The sequence below is a fragment of the Suricata suricatta genome, chromosome 10, assembly GCF_006229205.1.
Source record: "Suricata suricatta isolate VVHF042 chromosome 10, meerkat_22Aug2017_6uvM2_HiC, whole genome shotgun sequence".
NCBI classification, from domain to species: Eukaryota; Metazoa; Chordata; class Mammalia; order Carnivora; family Herpestidae; genus Suricata; species Suricata suricatta.
The window spans coordinates 127,012,529-127,025,499 of record NC_043709.1 but is presented as its reverse complement, the minus strand read 5'-3'; the positions used below and the strand labels follow the sequence as shown (position 1 = coordinate 127,025,499).

Below are 12,971 nucleotides of genomic sequence, written 5' to 3'. Positions count from 1 at the left end.
GCAATATACTGACAAAAAGTCTACTTTCAGACACTTGAAAGGAGTCATTTTATTCCTTTCACCCTTGTAATTTGTATCACCTGCCCGAGGTGATGGGGTAATACGGATTTGGAGAACCACTAACAAACACATGAGACTCCTAGGACTAGAAAGGGAAAGGAGCGGGAAACAGGTCCTTGACTGCTAGTCAAGGGAAAGGCTGTTCAGGGAAGGATCGGTACAAGGCAGGCCACGACGGCATTCACCGATCAGAGCAATTCTGCAACGTCGGGTGCTCTCGGTGTCTGGACTCCCAACACCTGACCAGGCCTCCTGCAGGCGCTGTGCCCCGACTTGAATGGCCAATCCTATGTTTCTCCTGCGAACACCAATGAGACCTGCTGACTCTCCTGACCTCAGAGAATGGTTCTGACTTTACAGAAAGCTGAAAGTGCAGTACCTGTAGGAAACAAGGTAGCAGCAAAAGCTCATCTCCAAACTGGAACATCACTTATCAATTTCAAGCTTTGTTGAGAAAATCCACATTTTAAAAGCTCGTTAAGTCCATTCATCTGAACTGTTAAACCACTATCGAAATTTAAAAATATGCTTACCAATACAATAACCTTATGTTAAACTGAAGAATCTGCACTTAACTTATATGTGTATATATATGTATGTGTGTGTATACATATAACAAAATAAATGCTTAAATACATACATGAAATCTGAAATCCCCCCTCAGCATGGAACAAAGATCCTCTGCTACATCAGACATGCAGGGATGCAATGTAGCAACCAATCTTGCATAAAATGGTAGCAAGTCCAACCTGCAAAAGTTATATGTGATATATGTAAGTGGAAAGACATACCAGAAGTAATTCATTTTAAAATTTAAAGCTTCTCAGATATATTTATACATTAAATGATGATAAAAACTAGTAACTCATACAGACGTGCCTATTATTGCCATCATAATGAAGCATATGGAAATTCAATTTGCTTTGTAAAAGCTTACTAATAATCTGGTATTTTCGATCCCATGCATTTAATGTACATCTGCAATTTCACTAAGTATACAATTTTGATAAAATAGGAAATATCAAGCACAGAAAACACTAAGTTTTGACATGGCCTAAATTTTTAATCACATAATTGCTGAGTAAACAAACCTAAAGGTAACTCAAATAGTGTAAGACAGAATTATTTTAAAACTATTTCCTTCATTTATCCATGGATTAGTTATTTGGAAACTTTACCGTCTAAAGGGAAGGGGTAAACCATAACAAGGAAGGCATCTAAGAAGGCAAAAGATTACCGCAAAACCACACGGTAACTTCTGTACCTTCCTCATCACAGAACTGATTTAGATTCTCCCACAGCGCCTATCCCCTCTTGCTCTAGACAACAAATGACAAACACCGCCACCCCCTTTCATTGTGAGAGCATAAAACTTGAATGCAGCTCCAGAATCCTGCTTATTAACACAGCACTCAAAGTGGCTGCTACTAATCAGAATGAACACACGAGCTAAAATTTATTTCCCATTTCTGCCACAGACATTATTTTATGAAACTTGATCACCCAATGACGCAACACTGAACCGATCAGATGCTGCAGATGAGAAGCAGTGAGGAACTCACAACAGCAGCTGCACTGACAACACCAAGTAATGGGGAGTTGACAGTGAGAAAACAATTTTAAAAACTATAAATTTGGGGCGCCTGGGTGGCTCACTCAGTTGAACGTCCAACTTGGGCTCAAGTCATGATCTCACAGTTTGTGGGTCTGAGCCCCCAAGTTGGGTTCTGTGCTGACAGCTCTGAGCCTGGAGCCTGCTTCGGACTCTGTGTCTCTCTGCCCCTCCTCCACCTGCACGTGCTCTCGCTCTCTCTCTCTCAAAAATGTATAAATATTAAAAAATAATTTACAACTATTCAAATTTAACCCAAGATCTCAAAAAATTACCATAGCCTAAAGTCCTTGAGGACAGAAACAAACAATCCTACATGCCTTGGTTAGCTCTAAGCACATCACTATAGAATAATATGAGAAAATGGTTTTATCATCAGAGAGAAGTCTGTACACTATGCAAGGCTTAGGATGAGATCTGAAAAACTCCCAACATGGACAGATTAAGCCTGAGCTGGAAGAAGATAAACTGCAAAGAAAGGAAGAATGGAGGTAAATTCAAAAGGGGAGAAAAGTGCTCAAATTCATACCTAAGAGTCTGAAAAACTTTGTGTTTCTTCTTGACCATCATGTCTTTTATAAATGATCACTTATGTAGTTCTCACTAACATGCCAAGCTGTCCTACACATCTAATATACATTATTTAACTTGCTGATACTAATAACCATTTAACGAGGTAAATAATCTGATCATTTCAGAAAGAAGGTAATAGATGTTGAGAAAAAATTTTTAAAATAGTGACTTTATAGTAGTAGCTCAACAAGTTTTGTTAAAGGCATCATATCCTTCTTTACTGAAATAATAAAAAGTTCAAACCATTAGGGGCACCTGGGTGGCTCAGTCGGTTAAGCATCCGACTTCAGCTCAGGTCATGATCGGGTTCAAGCCCTGCATCGGGCTCTGTGTTGACAGCTCGGAGCCTGGATCCTGCTTCAGATTATGTCTCCCTCTCCCTCTGCCCCAGCCTCACTTGCTCGTGCGCATGCGCGCTCCTTCTCAAAAATAAATAAACGTTAAAAAAAAGTTCAATCCACTAAGTAAAAATCTGAATCATAACAATGTTAAATATTAAATATTTCTTTAATTTAAGACACTTTATCAACTAAAGGTTAAGTTCCTATCACAGAAAATATATACATGTAGATCACATTGTTCCCTTGATGTTACAAAAATGAAGTATTCCTGTAAAATACTCTGATAAATATGCAGTAACCTCCTTCATGTCTATTTGTTCAAAAAAGCCTAAGACCAACGAAATTTCAATTTTTTTGCTTAACAAATGGATCCACACTAATAGCAAATATACTTTTTAAATTTTCAAACTTTGGTTGGAATATTACATTTTAATACAATTACGATACATTTTAGTTTACAATACTAGATTTTTCATTTGTTTTTCAAACCCACTTCATGAAAAAATACATTTTCCTGTTTCAGTTTATAGACAATTACCAAATACAAACAAACTTTAAATTTTTAATGTTTATTTTAGAGAGAGAGACAGACTGTGAGCAGGGGCGGAGCAGGGAGACACAGAATCTGAAGCAGACTCCAGGCTCTGAGCTGTCAGCACAGAGCCTGATCCGGGGCTCAAACCCGCAAACCACGAGCCAAAGTCAGACGGTTAACTGACTGAGGAACCCAGGGGCCCATAAACAACTTTAAACCCATGCCTAGGTCTATCACTCCCAACTGCCAAACTACAGATCAGAATAAAGGAGAATACTCTGAAGGAATGCAAGAGCAGAGCTCATTAGGAATAACTAGGGGTTAGGGGCTTGCACTGTGACTCTCAAATAGCGCTTCCGTGATCTCTAGTCTCAGTGGTCCTCGATAATCCTCCCACGGCTGGAAAGCTCACCCCAGAACCTCTGTACTGGCTTTTCCTTCAGCGGGAAAATGTCCTTCTCTTTCCCCAAATATCTACACCACTTACTCCCTCACAAACACTAAGTCTTGACTTCTTCCAAATACTCCACTGAAACCGCAAATCCACCCAACCCCACCCTGCACTAGTTTTTGAAAACAGTATTTATCGGGGCACCTGGGTGGCTCAGTTGGTTAAGTGACTGACTTTTGGTCAGATCATGATCTCGCAGTTTGTGGGTTCGAGTCCCACATCAGGCTCTGCCCCTCCCCCACTCATGCTGTCTCTCTCTCTCTCAGAAATGAAATAAACATTAAAAAATTTTTTAAAGTTAAAAATAATAAAACAGTATTTATCACCTTCTAACATATTATATAATCTACTTACTTGTTATGCTTATGCATCTTGTCACTTTCTTACTACAATGGACAACCCATGGGAGACAGTTATTCGTACTCAAAGACCGTGCCAACAACATAATAGGTACTCAGTAAACATTTGTTAGATAAATAAATGTTACTGGTACCATCAAAAATGTTACTGGTTAGCTTTCAGTCTAAAATATTCTTTTTAAATTTTTTTATGTTTGTTTATTTTTGAGACAGAGTGTGAGCAGGGAACGGGCAGCGAGAGAGGGAGACACAGAATCTGAAGTTCTGAGTTGTCAGCACAGAATCTGAAGCAGACTCCAGGCTCTGAGCTGTCAGCACAGAGCCCGATATGGGGCTCAAACCCACAAACTGTGTGATCATGACCTAAACCAAAGTCGGGTGAGCGCCCGGGTGAGCACTAACTGAGTCACCCAGGCACTCCCAGTCTTAAAATATTCTTCGCCATAATGAGGAAGTGTTATTTGATACTTTTATAAAAATAATAAGCTTCAAGTTGTACATATTATCAAAGCTAGCATATCAAATATATTTTATGCAATTAATAGGATAATCATATGGTTTCTTATTTTTCCTATGTTGTATCTATGCTTCCTACCTAAAGTATCTTTTTAGGGGTGCCTGGGTAGCTCAGGCAGTTGAGCATCCGACTACAGCTCAGGTCATGATCTCACTGTTCATGAATTCGGGTCCCACGTCAGGCTCTCTGCTGTCAGCTCAGAGTCTACTTTAGATCCTCTGTCCCCCTCTCTCTGCCCCTCCCTGGCTTGCATGCTCTCTCTCAAAAATAAATAAAAACATTAAAAAATATCTTTCTATTCGTAAGATTAATTGCCTTTGAACCTACTGGATTTTAAAAAATACACTCTTAAATATGATTTGCTAGTGTTTTGCTTAGAATTTTTGTACCAACATTCAAAAATGAGATTGAATAGGCAGTCAGATTCTGACTATTTATACTATGAAGTGACAAGGTTGCTTTTCTATAACCAAGAAGGCAGAGAAATTACTTGTTCCATAAAAGATTGAAAGAACTCAATAAAGCTATCTAGCCTTAGACTACTTAAGTTGAAATTATCTGATAGTTTCACTGGTCTACGTTATCTTGAAATAGTTTGGAAATGTATCTTTTCCAAAAAATTATGTTTCAATGAGATTTTCAAGTGTTTTAAAAAATATTTTTAGCTTATCACCTGGCTCCTTTCTTAAACTTTTAAAATGTTCTTCTTCTTGGGGCACCTGGGTGGCTCAGTCGGTTAAGTATCCAACTCTTAATTTCAGCTCAGGTCATGATCTCACTGTTTGTGAGTTCGAGCCCCACGTCAGGCTCTGAGCTGTCAGCACAGATGCTGATGGAGCCTGCTTCAGATTGTGTCTCCCTCTTTCTTTGTGCCTCCCCCATGCACACACATGCACACGCTCTCTCTCTCTCTCTCTCTCAAAAATAACTAAACGTTAAAATTTTTTTCAACAAATAAAATGGCTTTTTTGGTGTTTGTTTATTTTTGAGATAGAGAGAGACAGAGCATGAGTGGGGGAAGGGCAGAGAGAGGGAGGGAGACACAGAATCTAAAACAGGCTCCAGGCTCTGAGCTGCCAGCAGAGACCCTGATTGCGGGGCTTGAACTCGCGGACAAGAAGATCATGACCTGAGCTGAAGTCGGACACTTAGCCGACTGGCCACCCAGGTGCCCTCAAAATAAATGTTTTTTAAATTATTTTCTAACTGCTTCTCCATTTGGATATTAAGAACCAGCTTTTGAGTTTTTAAAATTAATTTTTATCTCGTCTTTCTAGATGTATTTTTCAACACAATCTGAGATTATACTCATTTAGCATCAAAAGTGTCAACAGATACTCATTTAGCATCAAAAACCAACCTATATCATTTTCTTTTTCTTCTTTTCCTGGAAAAGTCACTTACACTTTGTTTCATTTATTCCTTCTTCTAGAAAATCAGCCCAATCTGATTTCCAGTCCCAAAAGAAAGGCAGATATAGATATCCTTTTTAAAGGAAAGTAGTCCTTGCTACCTATTCAGGCGCACATTTGTGAACTAATAACACAGCTAAGTACTTTCAGCTTCCACAGCGATTTAAAAAATGGTTTAAGAATTCCCTGGAAGATCTTAACTCTTGTATGTCTTTCCAGGTAGTTAGTAACCCTGGTTTTTATTCTGTGGGGATTGGTTATGTGAAAGTAAAGTTAAATATTCCATTTTCTCAGAATTCACTACTCTGAAAAGCCCACCACATCTTTTTCAAAACTAATGAGTTTCTAAAATTCCTCTTTTTCCATTATTCCTTTAACAATTAAAGGGACAGCTGATACTAAATGTCACCCTGCCCTATTTAAGTCTTCAAACTCTGACTATTGATTCATTACTTCACAAAATAAAATCCTTTATACTGTAAATAAGGTAAGATATTATGTATTTCTTAAATGTTAGTTCTGCTTAAGTGTGTTTTTATGTCTTTTCTACTCCTCTATGCATGCAAGCCTGCAAGAGGAGTGCCAAATGCTATACCAATCATTTAAAGGTATTAAACACAAAATGAAACATTTGAATCAACCTAAAAAGCAAGTTTCCGTGTTAAAATTTAAGCCAGCCATATGTTTCCTTAGACTTTTCTGAAAGTCAACTAGAAAATAAACCCTTCCTTTGAAAACTGAATTTTCATCTCCTAAGAGAATGATGATTATTTTTTTTCCAACAGTTAATGAGTGAATAATTTTAAAAACAATGTTTTCTTAAACAATAAAACCTTGCTTATATTTTCAAGGTCTTGAATCACACATTTAAGTTACCTCACTAGCAGTTAATGATCAAGTCATTAGTAAACATCTAGTCATTAATTACAAGTAACAAGAATGCAGAAACACACACACTTTTGTTACTGATGGGAAAGAAAAGAAATTCTTAAAGGTTTTTATCTTGTAATCAATCAGCTTTCTAAAAGAAATGTCCAGGTTTTCCCTCTTCCTTAAAATCTAAAGAATTTAACTGGTGGAAGCTATTAATTTTATCTTGTTCAAAAATGCCTAGAAAGAGAACCAATGTGAAAGAACACTGCTACCATTCAATTAAAGAATACAAAGGATTTTCTCTGTTGAAACAATGAAGCAGATGATGATTCAAAAAGGATGAAACATAATAAAAGACGGAAGTCATTTACTCTGAAATCAACAACCAAATGCTCTGGAGATGGTTTCAGCAATGCTGACGCTATCAGGACAACAGTGCCATCAAGTGGCAGACCACGCTAATTGGCTTCGAAAGTCTATAAGGAAAAGCTGTTCAACAATCAAGAGAAGCGTTTCACTCTCTGAACAGTTTGCTTAGATTAATCTAAAGAGATTCTGATCATTCATCGGTAAAATCTTCACAATCCATATGGCTTCAAAGTCATTAAAACCAATGCTGGGTTCATCTATACCAGAATAGGAACTAAGACATTCCTAGGCACTGTGCCTGATTCTGACTTTACATTCCAAAAGTTAGTTAAGGTGAGGGGGGCCTCCTGAGGTGCCAGGTCTGATCTCTAGCCTGAGCTACATGATAGATACATATATATACTTAAGATATGAACACATTATATGCAACTTCAATTATATGTGTGTTACAGTTATATTATAAATTAACTGCAAAATAATATGAAGTATCTAAGGGAATTTCTACTTGATTTCGTTTCTGTAGAGTCCTTCTGAGAGATAAAATGCCAGGCTATAAGATTGTTTTTAACCATTTATTTAGTGAAGGAAAAATACACTAAAATTTAAACATGTCTCAGACCAAACCTTTAAAAACTGTATAGAGGAAAAAATTTGTACAGATGGGACACCACATTTTAAAATGTCTGTACTACAAATGATATCAAGAAAGTGAAAAGACAACTCAAAGAACAGGAGAAAATATTTGCAATTTATATATGATAAGGCAAATGCATAAAGAACATGTAAAGAACTCTTACAACTCCATAATTAAAAATAACATAATTGAAAAGTGGACAAAAGATTCATAGGTTTTTCTCCAAAGAAGACATACAAAAAGCCAATATGCACATGAACAGATGTTTAAAACCAGCAGCCATTAGGAAAACGCAAACTGAACTCCCAGTGAGGTACCGCTTCTCACCCACTAGGATGGCTATAAGCAGTGTTGGTGAGGATGTAGAGAAACTGGACCCTTCATACACTGCTGACGAGAATGTAAAATAGTGCAGCCACTCTGAAAAAGTTGGGCAATTACTGAAAATATTAAAGAGTTACTATAGGACACAGCAATTTCACCCCTAGATATATACCCAAGAGAAATGAAAACATCCACACAAGTAACCATATCAGCATCATTCCAAGTAACTAAAAAGTCTAAACAATCCAAATGTCCACCAACTGATAAATGGGTAAATAAAATATGGTGTATCTACAGCAGACCATTATTCAGCTTTTAAAAGGAGGAAATTCAAACACATGCTACAACATGGATGAACATTGAAAACATTATATTATACTAAGTGAAAGAAGGTAGGTTCAAAAGGTATATATTGTATGATTTCATTTATATGAAATACTCTGAACAGGCAACTCCAAAGCAACTGAAAGTAGGTTGGTAGTTTTTCAGGGGAAAGGGTGGGCAGAGAAATTATGGGATTGACTACTAATGGACAGGAGGTTTCTTTGGGGACATAAATGTTTAAAATATCATAGCGATGGCTGCATATATGTAGAACAATGAACTGTATACTTCAAATAAGTGAATTGTACAGGATGTGAATCATTATCTCAAAAAAACTGGGGTTTTTTTTTTAAAGGAAAAGAAGTATAAAGAATATTAACACTTACCTAGTTTTGTGCTTCCTAAATCAAACTATACAGACTAAGTAAGACAAGTCAAATTCTCTAGCATCTGGACCCCCTGCCTTTCAAAAGTTAACATCATGCCACTTTGCTTTTCCTTAAGACCTACATTTGCACCTGTTTTTTGCTAACTGGAAGAAATCCAAAGAGGATTTCCCATTTTTACAAAAAAAAAAAGGTGAGAAGCATACAGTGTTCAGTGCTGGTTTTGCAGGAAGCACCTACAGAGGCAGCACAGAGCAGGCATAGCGAGAGTGGCCCGGCCAGCCTCCACCCACAGGAACCCTGCACCTCAGCATCAAATCCCCACAGCTCTGAACTGTGTCTGTGAGCACCTGTGCCTCACCTAGATGGATTTTGGATCCTGTTATCACAATGTGTCCCAAGGTATCACAAAAGCCTAAGAGAGGGTTTTCATTGGGTCTTGGCACATTCAAAACCTTTTCCGTATGAATTTATGATACTTCCTGCTTTGCTTTACACCATTCTGGCTTAAAAAGGGTTTTATAGGAACACTCCACTTCCAGTTAGTGGGGGCAACCTACATACAGTTGATCCCTGAACAATATAGGTCTGAACCATGCAGGTCCACTTATATGTACAATACAATTCTCCCAGGAGAATATTCTAGTCTGCTCACTCTAGACCCAACATTTTTGTTCCTCTTCTTATTGCTCCCCTTAAAGGTGATTCATTCAAGGTTGAATGAATAAAATCAGTGAAAGATGGAGAAGGGCTTGTGAATGTACGAGAGCAAATGCAAAGGGAACGAGAAACAGAATGAGAGAGGACTCAGTGGCACTTGACTACTACCTCTGTACTCAAGCCTCCCTAGAGACCCAGCTATCATCCTCAGGACAAGCCAAATGTTGCAGGTAAGGTAGAGGATGCCTGAGGATTAAGACACGAACAACAAAAAAACTTTCAAAATTAAAGGTTTTTCTGATCAATAAAATTATACAGTCACCAAGAAAACATTAACCTAGTCCAAGACTCTAATATACCATTTTACACCACTGTGTAAACAGAGGCCTTGATGTTCCAAATCACTCAGGAACATTAAAAAGACAAAGTTTTAACTAAACACCGAAACTGTTAGAGATTAGAGAGTACTATTTATACTAGAAAAGCAGGTAGATGAGACAACTGCTCTTATACAAACTAGAGGTTTTTCTATAACCCAGCTCACTTGAAATGCATTTAAAACACAGAAAAGCCAGTGAAGAGTAACCGACAACACTACTTGCAAACTCCACTGCTGAGCAGACTTCCCGCTACCAGCCCGACCATAATTAGTATCATAGTGTTTTCAGGAAGAGAACTTACTGGAGAAATACAAATCCAATGACCCAAAGCAATTCCCTGTATTTGTTAAGCAAAGACAGCAGTGCTAGCCCAAGGCTCCAGGCGCTTCTCCACGTTTTCTGAATGTTCTTGTGATCCCTGTCACGCTTTGGGCTGAGTGTAAATGCGGCAACACTGTTTGTCCCTGGTACCTAGAGAAGGAGTTGAGTCCACACACTGTTCTCCCGTGCCACTGCCACAGCAGTCTTGCAAACTATGGCAATGATATAAGATGAAGTCTGTAAACCTCATTTTTCAGAGCAAACCCAAATGCTGCAGAATGTGTGGCTGAGGCTACCAAATCAGTGCAGATTCAATGCAAGGTAATTATAGCAGAAGCCACAAGTGAAAAGTGAACAGAGAGCTAATTCAATAGGGCAAATTTTTGAAATTGATTTATCAATATTATTAATCACTATTTATTTAAAAAACAAAGGGTGCACGGCTGGCTCAGTGAGTAGAGTGTGCGACTCTTGGTCTCAGGGTCGTGAGTTTGAGCACCATGTTAGGCATAGAGATTACTTTTCCTTAATGTTTATTTATTTTTTGAGAGACAGAGACAGAGCACAAGTGGAGGAGGGGCAGAGACAGAGGGAAACCCAGAACCAAAGCAGGCTCTAGGCTCTGAGCTGTCAGCACAGAGACTGATGTGGCCCTCGAACTTACAAACTGTGAGATTGTGACCTGAGCTGAAGTCAGACGCCCAACCAACTGAGCCACCCAGGCAGCCCAGCTTAGAGATTACTTTTTAAAAACATAATTTAAAAAATTTTAAAAGCAGAGAAGGAAAGAACAAAGAAAAGAAACAGCTCCTTTAAAAATACCAAAATTTACCAGAAAAATAACTGCCATCAAATATATGAAAATTATGACCAAACATTTTGCTATGAATTTAAAAATACTAAATGAATCCAGAAGAAATGCAGAAGGGAACACAGGGGAGGAACAGACTGTGTAGAACACTGAGTAAGAGACCAAGGATAAGAAAAGACGACCCTGAAAAAAGTGATCAGGGAAAATATGATAGCTAGACATATGCAAGAAAGAGTCAACATGTGCATATCTGGAGTACCTAAAAAAGAAAACCACAACAAGAAGACAGAACACGTACTCAAACATATTTAAAGACGGAAATGAGGAAATGTCCCTGAAGCATTCCACACGAAAACTGAAAGGATGTGGAGTGACCCAGAATGATAAACAACACAGCATCTCCATTCCAGTAAAGCCACTGGATTTACTAGAAAGAAAATTAGCTGAGCAGCCAAATGAATGACCAAGTCAATAAAAAGACAGGCTAGCCTCCATTTCTCCACAGTGGTAGCAAATGCCAGATGACCCCGGAGTAACACCTAAAAAGTATTCAGGGAAAAGGTATGAGCCATAGATCCTATAGCCAGCAAAGCTGTCCTGTCAGGTTATAACAAATCTACAGACACAGCACTCTGTACAAGAACTCTCCTTCAAAAAGCTATTAGAAGAAAAACTTCAGCAAAAAAAAAAAAAAAAAGAAATGAAAAAGTAAGTGAGGAAACTAGAGAAACAAGACTGGCAGGGAGCATGGAATATGGAATATTCCAAACTGCAGACCTAAGATAAAACAAATGAGGGGGTTAGAGTGACAAATATGTAAATGTCATATTCCCTATCAGGATGTGTTATCAACATAGTGACAAAACCAGGGGAGGGAGAATGGAAAAGAGGACGGTGAGTCTGGTAAGCTTTTGGCTTCCCACGGGTAGTGTTGCAAGTGAATTAACATTCAAGCCGATAACCATAGGACACAAGCATAAGCACACTTCACAGTAAAAAAGGAAAAACGTTAAGGGAGATAACAGTATGGACCAATATCAGATGGGTGAGGAGAGGAACTGAGAAGAAAGGACAAGAACACAGTTAATTTTATCATCACTTGTGGTAGGAACAACACTGTAAATAAATGACCAAGAACCAAACCAGTAATTATGAAAGTAACTACTAAAATAAAAATACAAACCTTCCTCCAATCAGAAAAAGGTATGGCAAATGAAATACAGATTACACAATGAAAGACTTTTTAAAAATGAAACCAAAAAAGTGGGGCTCCTGGGTGGTTCAGTTGGTTAAGCGGCCGACTTTGGGTCAGGTCATGGTTTCTCACGGCTCCTGGTTGTCAGCCCCACGTCAGGCTCTGTGCTGACAGCTGAGAGCCTGGAGCTGCCTCGGGTTCTGTGCCCCCTGCCCCTCCCCCACTAGTGCTCGGCCTCTTTCGCTCTCAAAAATAAACAAACATTAAAAAATAATTAAAAAGTAAACCAAAAAAGACAAGTAATATAAACAGAATTTGGACCAGTTGTATCTGTCTTATCAAAAACGTAAAAGGCCTAGGGGTGCCTGTGTGGCTCAGTCAGTTAAGCATCTGACTCTTGATTTTGGCTCAGGTCATGATCTCATGGCTCATGTGTTCAAGCCCACGTTGGGTTCTGTGCTGACAGTGTAGATCCTGCTTGGGATTCTCTCTCGCTCTCTGCTCCTCCCCTACTTGTGATCTCTAGCTCTCTCTTAAAATGAATAAACATTACAAAAAATAAAATTAGGGGCACCTGTATGGCTCAGTCAGTTAAGTGTCAGATTTTAGCTCAGGTCATGATCTCATGGTTTGTGAGTTTGAGCCCTACATTGGGCTCTGTGCTGACAGCTCAGAGCCTGGAGCCTGCTTTGTATTCTGTGTCTCCCTCTCTCTCTGTTCCTCCCCACTTTTTCTTTTATCAAAAATAAACATTAAAAATGTTTTAAATAAAATTGTTTAAAAGATTTTTTAAATAAAATTATTTTAAAAAATAACATAAAACTCCTAACTTAA

The 12,971-nt window shown here is 38.3% G+C and overlaps 1 protein-coding gene across 4 annotated transcripts in view; it reads right to left on the bottom strand.

The window, feature by feature from the left end:
• The window catches only part of UPF2 (UPF2 regulator of nonsense mediated mRNA decay), a 118,360-nt gene that overhangs the window by 54,368 nt on the left and 51,021 nt on the right, over positions 1 to 12,971 (bottom strand). For all 4 annotated transcript variants that reach the window (XM_029953308.1, XM_029953307.1, XM_029953310.1 and 1 more), the window contains exon 9: positions 701 to 809. In XM_029953308.1, coding sequence (XP_029809168.1) covers positions 701 to 809 — 109 coding nt within the window. The remainder of the gene's footprint in view (positions 1 to 700; positions 810 to 12,971) is intronic.